At 43.2% G+C, this 12,953-nt stretch overlaps 1 protein-coding gene across 5 annotated transcripts in view; it reads right to left on the bottom strand.

Moving 5' to 3' along the window:
- The window catches only part of LOC149452862 (protein turtle homolog B-like), an 85,048-nt gene that overhangs the window by 9,714 nt on the left and 62,381 nt on the right, over window positions 1-12,953 (bottom strand). For 4 of the 5 annotated variants that reach the window (XR_016314823.1, XM_089688896.1, XM_089688895.1 and 1 more), the window contains exons 17-19: window positions 10,964-11,009; window positions 9,038-10,531; window positions 122-225 (exon numbers count right to left, since the gene is read on the bottom strand). Coding sequence is in view for 4 of the 5 variants with exons in the window: in XM_089688896.1 (XP_089545022.1) it covers window positions 122-225; window positions 9,038-10,531; window positions 10,964-11,009 (1,644 nt within the window). In the remaining variant the exon portion in view is untranslated. Of the gene's footprint in view, window positions 1-121; window positions 226-6,607; window positions 6,651-9,037; window positions 10,532-10,963; window positions 11,010-12,953 lie in introns of those variants that run through there. The other variant, XM_089688897.1, reaches the window with a different exon arrangement.

The following is a 12,953-nucleotide window of genomic DNA, read 5'->3' on the forward strand; positions in this document are numbered from 1 at the left end:
GATACATCACATGATGATCAGAAAAGGACCTGAAATGGATTGAGGGAGTAGAACACACAAGTAACATTGTTCTTTATGTGCAGTACATTGTATAGACAGAAGCAAAGTCAGCAGTTCTTACCAGAGTGCTTCCTGGATTTTGATCTGCCCTTGCTAGATTTTTTGGGCTTGTGGATGCGGTCATCTATGACTTCAGACCTCTCAGGTACAGCAGCTAACCCAAGCCTGAAGGGGAAGAAGAGAGCGATCAGAGCCATAGTGGGAGCAATCTGCCCCTTCACTGTCACCGTATCACTGCCATGGCAATCTGGGAGTTGGACAGCCTCTGCAAGACACCTTCATCCCATCTGAGCATATGTCTTTATGTTAATATGAAGCGCACAGGGAGTGGTCGGTCAGATGGAGGCCCTTGTCAGCTAAATGACATCCTGCTAAGAGGTTCCTACAAACACAAGGGCCATCTACCCAACAGTAGGCACTGCCACTATACATATGACCAGAAAATCACAGTGAGTTACTGCACTCTAATAAGACCATAAGTGTGGTGAACTGTACCTCCAAGGGGGAAGGCATCTTCCTACACACTGCAACCAATCACACAGCGCCATCCCACACATCATCAATTTATGCTGTGCTGTGATTTCATTGGATGTCCATCTTGAGTTTATTCAATGCTTCCTTACATACCACTGTGTATTACTGTCATTTATTAATTATCACTGGGAGCCTATGGGGGTCTATTTATAAAATGCTAAAACTATTTAAACTTTTCTTCATAGTTCATGTGGATTTTAGTTGTAGTTTGTTGAAAAAAAAACAATGACCAACTATATAAATCTGTTTACTTTTCACTATTTCAGCAATGCTAAAATTAAACTTTTAGGTCCCTTTCACATGGGGCGGATTCTGGTCCGATCAGAAGGGGATCAGCTCACCGGATCCCTGACTGATTGGAGAAGAGTGAGCAGGTGACACATCCATGTCTGCTCAGTTTCTGCACAGTGGACACAGACAGAGCCTGCTCTGATCTATGAGTGGCCAGGAGTAAAAAGACTTCGCTGTCCACTTACACCTGACTACCTCTGATCTGCCATGCCCAAATGGAAGAGGATGTTTTTTAGCTGACCCAATCGGATATGGAGGTAGGTAGGTGTAAACAGACAAAAATTTGCTTACACCTGCCTGTCTACCATAGGGATGAATGGATCTTCTGATCAGGTCCGCCTAAAAAACTGACAGGCAGACCTGATTGAACGCCTGTATGAAAGGGCCTTCCCATGGGGGGGGGGAGGGCGGACAACTGGGATTTTTTGCTGAGATGAAAAACTATTATTTGGCCAGTCTTTGTACACTTATGTAATGAAACAGTACACACGGTGCACAGACACTGCATACAATTATATGGTGAATGGAATCTTTTTTTCACCAATTTGGTGTGCTGGTCAGAGAATATGTGAAACGACAGAGTAGATGAGCCTTTTGTTGACTGGATGACTGGACGACTCACCAGAGATCATTATACCGAACACATCACTGCAAATGTTTTATTTATTTCTAACAGATTGCGTTAGCCAGTCAGGTGCAGGTCCTCACTAATGAGCTAAAATGTATGTTGTAATAGAAATGTTTGCCTAAAATGATGAAGACATGCTATTAATATGAATGTATTGATTCCTGTTATTAATGTGAACTTCCTTGACTAATTATTAGTCTACTAATAAAAGCGACACCATTACACTGCAGCTTCATTGTTGGCAGTGTGCAATAAAACAGTGTAAGCAGCAAAGGACCCAATGCATGAAAAGTGTGCTAAACATGCTACTGGTAACAAGAAAATTTTAATTTAGGACACTGTTCATACATCATGAACCCACAGAAACCCAAGAGAAACTCCATGTTCCAGTCTGGCCCCAGTAATTAAACTCAGCAGATTTGCTATGGATATAGCACCTCATCCCTGCCCTTGTAATTTTAAAGAAGTTCACCTTTTAGACAAAAATAATAAATGCACATTTTTTTGCAGGTTAAAAAAATGTGCATTTATTATTTTTGTCTACATGAGCCTGGAAAACATTGCACCAGCAATCAGTAGATCACTGATGCCATGCCGGTCTCCTGCAGACCTGTCAGAATATCTGCTTGCCATACGGGATGTACAGGCAAGCAGATATTCTGACAGGAAGCTTCAATGAACTGCCACGATGCTCCACAGTGCTGTGGTAGTTCACTGGAAAGTCAGTGAATGAATGATGCAGCTGTGTGGGCGGTGCCCCACACGGCTATACTGTTTTCTAATTTGACAGGTAGTACGGGGAGACTTCTCCCCATACTGTCAGAGGGAGGGGGGGCGGCGGCTGTGGCTATGGGAACATGTTACCTTCCACCCTATAAATGGGTGGAACATGTAACATGTTCCCAAAGGTGAACTTGTCCTTTAATTATCTTGCTGTTTTTTTTCTGCAGATGTAGCATGGGCTGACAGGACACTGGGGGGGGGGGGGATTCAGAGAACGACTGGCAGAAATTAATGTTCTTTAGTGGTTTATGAAGATGAATTCAGCAGAAGACTGTCTTACAATGACAGTGAATCCTGTGGAAGATCCTGCATTCTTCCCAGCCAGAGCCTTGACAATGGTGGAGAGTAAAGCAGGGGGACATAATAAAGGGAGCATGTTTGCTGATGTCCAAAAACACACACGCATATATATAGTCATGCCGTGAAATAGTCCTTATTCTGACTCAAAAACCAACAGCAATTGCTTTGTCCTATAAATTTCAGGATGTAATAAACCATTTGGCGCCTATTTCAGCTCTGGCTGAAATGAACTGCACTCAATAAAAACCTAAATTCACATTATAATGCTGTCATTATACATATTCTGGAGTCTGCACTTGGAATGGGCTCATTCATACTCTGGTTTTTCTTCCGTTTGTATAATCTTTTGCCTTTTACAGAATGGGCTCACTGAATGTATAGCAGGACACCCGGTCTGGCCATGAAAATGCACACCTCACCATCTCATTGTTACTGGTTATTTTGGTAGACTAAAGCATGATGAACCAGCAACTCCCCGCATTCCGTGTGCTCCCATTTCTTTCCTTCTAAAATCAAAATGGCAGAACCCAGAATTGGTGGTGAAAAGTTCTCCAGAGATGAAATGGTAGGCATTATTCATAAATGCCTGGCAGATAGCACCACCTCTAGGGTTTAGAAAAGACATTTCATTATTCTGCCATAGAAGGGTTATACATCTACCAAACAGGTTACACTGGGATTACTCTACGATGGGATGGTCTTCAAGTTTTGTTTGCTGATAGGACAGGATATTATGTACCTGTATGTCTTTGCTACATGAATAAAGACAGACATCCACAACAGGGGGGAAACACATATACAAGACAACCAACTCAATAGCCATTTAGGCAACAGAATGGCAGGCAACCAGCAGGTGGGAGATATGTGTCCACTTTCTGTGCAGGAAACAAGTACTTCCTCCTCAGCTGTCAATCATTGCTGTCATGTTGCCATAAAGGGATGTAAGAACATTGCAGAACTCAACATACACTCAAAGAGACAAGCATGGACACTGAAGGAAAGACGTACTGTAGAAATTTGTTATTGAAAAACAAAACTGCAGTGATCACACTAACAGACACAGTGAGGAGGAACTTCACTACAGGCTGTGAAGGAGGAAAATGTCACTTTAAAAGCACCAGTGAGTATTGCCAGGATGGCTCATTGGATGAGGGTCTCACCATGACAGGAAGGGAGGAAGACGGAGGGAGAGGTTGCTACAGTCACAGCATTAGGACAAAGCTTTGTCATGCACAGGAGTTGCAGAGATCTCCTTTAAAGGGGAACCTGGCACCCTTGAAGAAACCCATTCCCAAGGCCGGCTATGTACCAGGCTCTCTTACACATCCTATATAAAAAATGATCAGCTGTTTTGCCCAAACTGATGCTGATCTGAGGAGGTACAGTTAATGAGACTGCTATGGACCATAACTGTTTATGTATTGTGTTATAAATCTGTGCAAAATGTATAATAATTTTCTATTATTATAATGGCAATGATACATCTAAAGGTGACTGTAGAGATGAAAAGAGATATGTCACTATATGAAATTGTTGCTTGTGTGCAGTAGTAGGGATTATATATTTTACTTTACTAAGATAAATTGAAGAAAAGGTTTTCCTTGCTAGAATGCCAGTTGGGACTAAAAAGAAATCCTCTGGAGTTTACCATCAAATGGAATCCAAGCTACAAGGAGTTCCAAAACATTGCTGAATTCTTTCTTCTGACTGTAGAAATCAGGTTTAGGTCAAACAACTTACATATAATACCTTCCGATTTGTCTGATAAAAAATAAACACTTTTTCCAGTTCCAAAATGAGTATTTCTTTGCCTTTCCCTGCCATTCTAGTAATGAAAAATCATAACTTTTGTAATCTATCTATCTATACTGGTCACACTCAGGGCACAGTGGACACCCAAAGACCTCAGGAAGTTTAGAATTAGGCCTCACTTAGCTATCTTGTCTATACTGGGCACTCCCAGAGTATAGTGGCCTGTTAATATTGGCCACTCCAATGAAACTGTGGTCCATTGGAGATCACTCTCATTGTATTGTGGCTTGAGGAAGAACTTGGAGAAGGATTCTGAAAGTAAGCTTCATCTCCCTCTCCTGTCTTTACTAGACTCACACAGAGTATGGTGGTCTGGTAGAGACCTTAGGAACCCTGGGAATAGGCCTTATCCCCGTCTTGTCTATATTGATCACTCCCATGGTATCGTGGCCTGGTGGAGACCTCAGAGAATTGGAGAGAAGGCCTTGTATTTTTATCCTGACTACACTGGGCACTGTAATGGTATGGCAGTCTGATGGATGCCTCAGAAATTCTGAGTATGGGCCTCCCCACCCTATTCTGTCCACAGTGGACACTCATGGGCCATGTGAAGACCTCAGAAATTCTAGAATGAGGATTATTTTGTCAATACTGGGCACTGCCAGAGTATAGCAGTTTGGTGGATACCTCAGGAATTCTGAGAGCAGACCCGACCTCTCTCTCTCCTTTCTATCCTGGCCTGGTGAAAATCTCAAGAATTTCCAGTAGTAGGCCTCAACTTCCAATCCTGTCTATGCTGCATTTATTCTTCTGACATTTATACACCACTCTATAAAGCTTTCTAAAAAAGCCGAAATCTATTTTTTTGTAGAGTAGATATCAACACAAACCCTTAATTTACACACAAGACCTCCACATGGATGGCTCAATGGGTTCACACTCAGGAATTCTGGAAGCTGACCTCACTTCCTCATCCGGTTTTATACTGAAAACCTCTGGGGTATGGAGACCTGGTGGATACCATAGGAATTCTGAGAATAGGCCTCACCTACTTCTCTTGTCTATACTGGACACACAGTGTATGGTGGCTTGATGGAGACTTCAGGAATTCTGGGAGTTAGTTTGACCTCCCTATCTCTCCCGTAAGGGAAACTCCTATGGTGGCCTGGTAAAGATCTGAGGTATTCAGGGAATAGGCCTCACCTCTGCATCCTGTCTATACTGGACACTCCCAGGTTATGGTGGCCTGGTGGAGAGCTCATGAATTCTGGTAATATTCCTTACCTCCCTATCCTGTCTATACTGCACACCTCCATTGTATGGTGGCCGGATGGAGACCTCAGGAATTCTGGGAGCAAGCCTCACCATTTTGTATCCTGCATATACTAGGCACTGCCGAGGTATGGAGAGCTGAATGATCACCTCTGGAATTCTAGCAACAGGCCTCACTATTCTATCCTGTCTATATTGGGAATCCCCAAAACATTGTGGTCTGGTGAAAATCTTATGAATTCTAAGAGTGAGCCTCCATTCCCTCTCCTGTCTATACTGGATACACCTAGGTTAAGGTTGCCTGAGGGGAACCTCAGGACATCTGGGAGTAGGCCTCACCTCTCTATTCTGTCTTTAGTGCACACTTCCAGGGTATGTAGGCCTATTAGAGAGCACAGGAATGATAGGAGAACCCCTTTATTGAATGCTACAACCTGGACATTAAATAAGGTCAGTGAGTCTGTTATACACGATCACATAGTCATACATGCTCCTTTTAGGCTGTTTGTGATTTCCATGTGGAGTGTGTAGCATCTGTCTGTCCTCTTAGATGTTGACTGTTCAGGGGTGAATTATTATGGCTCAGTGCTAAGAGAAAATGAGCCTGAAACGTGTGTGTGTGTGTGTGTGTGTGTGTGTGTGTGTAAAAGACCGAAACCAGACCTCACTCTTGTCATCACAGACTTATGAGATGGGCGAAGCTGTGGCAAGCCTAATACTGGTGGGATTAATGGGATCTGTGTGATGGGAGAAGCCGTGGTTCTTTGGAGTGAAGCGACACAAGAAGTGTTCTTCATATAATAGGAGAAATGATAAACCCATTGGTTGAGGTTTGATGAACACTTTGTCTTATTCTGGGCTCTGTTCCCCTTTAAAGCAGACATTGGGATTAATAAACAGAGGGAATGAAAGGCCCATGTTTTGCCCACCCACCAGGAGCCCACCCCACACTTCCCTCTTCCCCCTTCAGACATGGATCACCCTTACCTATTGGACGGAGGAGCTCATGACGTCAACACTGCTCAGATAGCTGAGATCAATCAGAAATAGACACAGTTACTCAGGGCAGTGCAGGGGAGGGGGGAGGCTGAATTGGGGGTGTACATGCCACTATGGAAGATACCATATTACTGTGCAGCTTGATTCTAACATGTTGGAGAGGCTTCAAAACAAGATCCTAGCAGGTTTATACACATAATATTCTGACATTTGTACTCTGTTCTCTGGAGCTTTCCTAAACTGCTGCCATCTCTTTCCTTTTTGTAGAGCAGATATCAACATGTATCTTTCATTTATGCATCAGATCTTCATGTTGATATCTGATCAGGCTTAGTTAAAAAAGAAGAAAAATAAAAAAACACAATGACAAGACAAAGAGGGATTACATCAGTAATATTCATTGCCACTTTACTGAGAAACTGGTGGGATAAGACATGCAAGACAGAATAACAGAAACATTTAATTCCTTCTTTCTGGTAAAAACCTGATAAGGCTTCCTTCATTTTATGTAGCTTGACTTCACCAATTGGTTATGGTTTGGAGATATCAGGTGAACTTTTCTTCAATATCTATGCTTTGTGCATTGTGTGATGATTCTCCCAACCCAACCCCCCCCCCCCCCGAAAAAAAAAATAAAAATCACTATTTATATGGAGTATAAACAGTGCTTTTCTAACAGACCTAGTTCTATTCGAATTAATGCATTGTGGGAAAATGCTGTCCAGGGGGCAGTAAGAGACAGACAGACATTGAACACAACACAGAAGTATACAGTCTCCATGTTCTCACTCCACTCTGAAGTGTGTGCGTTGTGCATACAAAGTGTGTAACATTTAGGATGTCCTCCTAAAGTCTTAAGCGCTAGGAATATAAAGAACAATGAGAAGAATTGCAGAGAGCACAATACATTTTATTTCATGTGACACAATGCAAAGGTTACAGCAACAATGTTAGGGTTTATTGCCATTTATTGACACACAACATGAGTGATAAGGCTGTCTGTGCAATGTTCATACAGAGTGCATCTCACATCTACAACAGAACACAGCGTTACTTATGCACTCTGCTGGTTTATGATAACCAGGCCATGTAAGGCCAATCTTAGCTCTGTGATCATCTAAAGACAGAGCAAAGAATGTTGCAGGTTCAGAAAGTAGAATTTGGCACAATGTGTTTAGTATAGCACAAGAACTTACTACTAAGTGTAATATTCTCCAGAGGTACCAAGAACAGATCTGAGTGATTATGTGACAGGTGATGTTACTTCTCAAAAGTAAATGTGTGTGCTTTTAGTAACTACATCTACCATAGTTTTTACTCTACTGGGGTAATCCAAATCTAAGCAAGCCATCTCTGTTCTGCATTGTGGAGTATACCAGTGTGTAATAGCACAGGCGGCCCCTTGGTAATTACTGGTCCATTTTGTAGGCCCCTGGGTAGTAATAGGTTGCAAAACATGAATGGCCATCTAACAAATCAAGAAACCCCATTAATAAAGTGTGTTTTGCTTGTCACTAGAGGTAATATTAGTCCTTGGATCTTCTTGCTCACAGCAGATGACTCAGTATGGTGGCAATGTTTTACCAACATAAAATAAAGAATCTTTATAACACGATTAGAAGAATATAAATACTATATGTAAAACGTTTCTTCTGGCTTTGTTTGTTAGGTGAAAACCCCTATTTTCAGTGTGCCGCAGTGCTGGGGATGCAATCCTTGGGAGTTAAGCAACGTTACCCCACTGGTCCCTAATACACACATCATGGAGGAAATTTCACCAAGCAAAGGAAGGCAGAGATTCTCTTTAAAGTGTCCCTGGGAACTAGCGCTGTTTACTTCCCAAACACAGGGATGCTGGGCACATTTACTGATTCCAATTCTGCTTTAAACAGGAACTCCTCTTGTTAACAAGCCTTGTTCTGTCAGCACAACCAAAAAAAAAAAAAATCTTTTAACAGATAATGTCACATTGGCATGACACCGCTAAAGTGGATCTTCAGACAAAACACTTTGTTTTTAATTTTAGACAGAAAGCCAAAGAAAATGTCACCAGCAGGGACAGAGATTGCATTTTCCCTCCAGATACTCCAACAATTGGCTGGAGTTCCACTTTAGGTTTGATGCTTGGTCTGAGCTGACAGAATCTTTCTAGCAAGTTTTGTAGGGTATGGTAACAAGCGCTTATATACTTTTCACTGCATGCAGTCCTTCAGTGCAAAGTTTCAGATAAGGAACCTAGTTTGCTCTGAAAGCATTGAAACCCAATGCTTCCACAGATCATCATTTTTCCTTTAATGTTAATGAAAATGCATAAACTGTGTTTATACTGTGATTCCTCTTTCTCATATGATCTGTACACTGTCCATTCGAAGCTCCCTAATACTGCATTAATTCTCACACTAGTAGCATTGGACTCACCCTGCAGTGCACAGCACCGCTGTCTCTGCATGTACACGCTCTTCTCCTCTTCTGCGTCCTTCTGCATGGGGGGAAGCATCAGGTGGGGTAGGCCGATAGCTTGGACTATCATGGCTGCTCTTTGCTGGGGATCCAGAGGAAGGAGGTGATTTGTGTAAAAAGACTGGAGGCTGTAGAGCAATGCCAGAGCAGTCTGAAGGTGGGGGAAGCAGGCCAGGCCGAGGCCTGGCTCTAGCACTTAGTTCAGGTGAGCCATGTCTTGAACTTAGTGGACTCTGTGTTAGTGGGGAAAGACGAGAGGGCTGCAGCACCACCTGATGTATACTTGGCTCTAGTCTACGATGCTGCCTGGGGCTCATTTGTGGACGAGTCCGGCTCTCAAACCAACGAGCATCCATCCCGAAGGACCCTGGATCGGGGATGTCTGGGTATGGAAGCACCGGAATTCCCATCCCTTGGCTAGTGTGCCGGAGCTGACCCTGAGCAGCCAGTTGCATAGCTGCATCCTGCCAAGAAGTTGGGTGGGGAGGATGAGGGCCGCGTCCAGGTAGCCGACCTGACCAACCTGGATGGGGTTCCAGAGGCAAGATGGCAGCATATGGTGGAACTTGCAAGGAGCTAGGAGGTGGGCGTCCTCGTGGAAATGGATCTGGTGGCGGTGGAGGCAAAGGACGCCTCATCTCCCCAGGTTCATAGCGGTGTTGGATAAACATAGAAGGAGATGGGGGAGCATCCAAGCCTCCAAAGGGGAACTCTGGTGCTCCCCACTGCTCTGGAGAGCGCCCCCCAGTGGGTGTATGAGTGAGAGGCAAGGTACTGGTAGAGCTGTTCTCTCCATTCTCTTCTGGAATGGGTGGAAAAGATCCTTCAGGATGTAAAGGTGGAGAGGACATGACTGAACTAAGAGGACTGACTTCTGGCATATAGAAGGGTGGAGGAGGATCAGAATCACGAGGACTGCTGCTAAGATATCCATATATATGACCATGATGGTATCCACCAGGTCGGGACTGACCAGAAGCCTGCTGCCTTCCCTCAGGGGGCTGATGCTGGAATCTGGGACTGTAGGCCGGAGGCTGTAGGGGAGAATCTTGGCTGGATGACAGTGGAGTGAGCTGGGCCTTTAATCCAGTCGGCTCATCATTTTCTTCATCAGACTGGCGGAACTCTGGGTACATGTCAGTTTCTTCTGCAAATGGAAAACCTTGTATCCGGCGACTGCGCAGAGCTGGCTCCTGGTCTGGACTCCCTGTGACAAAACGCCCATCTGGACCTCGACTGATCAGTTCAATGGGTGTAGTGACCTCTGCTTCTGCCTGGCTTACACTGTACTTCTTGCTGGTCATGGCACGCTTGGTCTTCTTATACAAGGACAGCTCTTTCTCACGGCCAGGACTAAGCGGCCTCTTGGATGGTAGACCCTGATCCTCAGAAGATTCTGAAGGGGCATGGAGAGTCCGAACGCTCTCTGGACTAATTTTTCCAGAGGATAACCTATGATGAGGGAGGAGGATGTTAAAATGAGGCAGGTAAAGCTAAACATAGATCAATGAATGATCTATGCACTTATTTTGGTAACAATACTGCATGTGACAAATTTCAGATGCTAAGTTTGTAACATGTTGTAAGGTCTATGCAAAATAAAAGAAGACATGTTGGGTGTTGTGTATATAGCTAGATCTACATGTATTATGTGTACAGTAGTAGTAAATAAAGGAGAATATATAATATGTATACCTTATTTCTTATGTGTTTTGTACATATTGTTTTATCTGTATCATGCATAGTTGTGCTATGTCTATACGTCTTGTGTAGACAGGTCTATAAAACTTAGTGTATAAGTATTGTGTATATAGTTCCATCTATAAATTCTGTCTTGATATGCACTGTGCGCTATACGCAGCAGTAAGATACAATAACACTTACGGTGACTCCATACTTTTACGACAATGAGTAATGGACAGTGGTGGATCTGAGAAGACACAAGCACAATTACAAAATTTGTCAACGTCAAAGCATCAAACCAATCAAAGAGGGTGATAACTGTAGAAATTATAGAAGTTTCATTGTATTGTGAAAGGACCTAAAAAACTGACAGCAGAATAAGGGTAAAGGAGATGGATTCTGGTGCAAGCATATGAGGCACAGGAGATATGGATTTTGGCAGAGGGAGAAGGGCACAGGAGAGATGCATTCTGGCAGAGGTACTAGGGCATTGTGGCAGATGTACTCTGGCAGGAGGAGGATGGAGATACATTGTGACAGAAGGATGGGGCAAAGGGGAGATGTATTCTGTCAGAGGGATGGGGGTACGGGTACATTGCATAATGAAAAAGGAAAAGAAGAGATGCCTTTCTGGAGGAAAGATGCAAGCACAGGCAGACAGTATTGGGGCAGAGGAGAGATGTGTTCTGAAAGAGGGATGTGGATATACTGTATGTACACTGTATAAGGAAATAGATGTATTCCAGCAGAGGGATGGATAACAGAAGATATGCGTCTGGAAGGTAGAGGTACACTGTATTGTGGCAGAGAAGAGATAGATTCTGGAAGTACACTGTATTATTGAAGAGGAAAGATGGATTCTGGCAGACCATTGGGGCACAAGGGACATGTATTCTGTTTAGACAGGGCACAGGAGAGAAGCAGAAAGTTGGGGCACAGGCGAAATAGATTTTAGCGGAAGAATGATGGCACAGCAGCAGTACATTCTAGCAGAGGGATAAGGCATGGGGGGATATTTACTGGCAGAGGGAGGGGAAACAGGAAACATGCATTTTGGCCTAGGTATATTGGTAAAACCGTATGGTATTCTGGCAGAAGGAAAAACGTGAACAGAAGCATTGTATTCTGGCAGAGGAATACAGACGCTTTCCATTTGCACCTTACTGCAAAAGCTAGTCATAGGTTAGGACTGTTGCCACTTTTTTGTATAGCTGATTAACTGGAAGTGCGGACGCACTGGATGCCTTCAGCTGCCTTTGTGCTCTTGCTGGGCATCCCTGTGCCTTTAAAGGAAGGCTCCCTCCAAGCTAACCTGCCCCTAATCTATCCACTGCTATATGTGCTTTGGAGACTCTGAAAATTATAGTTAGGACCGTAGTAGACAGAGGAACCTTGACGTAGGCACTGCAGCTTACACATATATTTGCAAATGTGTGCAAACAAAACCCTCTGTTTTTAATGTGAATTGTTAGACAGGGTCAATCTTTTTTTAGGCTAGCTGGCAAGTGTTCTGGGAAATCTGTGTGATGTGTGTTGCCCTTCCATGTACACCTTACTGCAAATGCTAGTTATAGGTTGGGGTGGCTGACACTTTTTTGTACAGAGCAATACAGGACCAGGAAAGCTTTATTCTGGCTGAAGAAAAAGGGCTCAAGTGTATCCTGGCAGAGAGATTTATGCATAATGTACATGTACAAGAGAATAATAATCCTGCACAGAAAGATGAACACAAAAAAAGCTGTATATTGGCAGAGGTATACTGTCACAGAAAAATGTATTGTGGAAAAGGGACACAGGTACAAAAGAAGGGTATCTGGTATTATGATAGAGGATTACAGGCACAGAGACATATTCTGGCAGAGGGATACATGTTAAGGATGGATGTATTCTGGAACAGGGACAGGGGATACAGGTACAATGTACTGTGAAAGAGGGATTATTTTTTAGACATCACTGAGCATATAGGATAAAGAAACTTCTTTCCACTTCTACAGTGAATGCTTTTGGAAATACAGGAGAAGTGTTAATAGTTTATTTTTATCAATTAACAAAATGGAACGTAAATGAATAGAAATGGAAAGTAAATGAACAGAAGAGGAATACAAATCAAATCAATATTTGGTGTGATCACCCTCTGCCTTCAAAATAGCATCAGCTCTTCTAGGTATACTTGCACAATTTTTGAAGGAAG

The sequence above is a fragment of the Staurois parvus genome, unplaced genomic scaffold, assembly GCF_062004578.1.
Source record: "Staurois parvus isolate SC_StPar_1 unplaced genomic scaffold, SC_StPar_1.0 ptg000458l, whole genome shotgun sequence".
In the NCBI taxonomy this organism is placed as follows: domain Eukaryota; kingdom Metazoa; phylum Chordata; class Amphibia; order Anura; family Ranidae; genus Staurois; species Staurois parvus.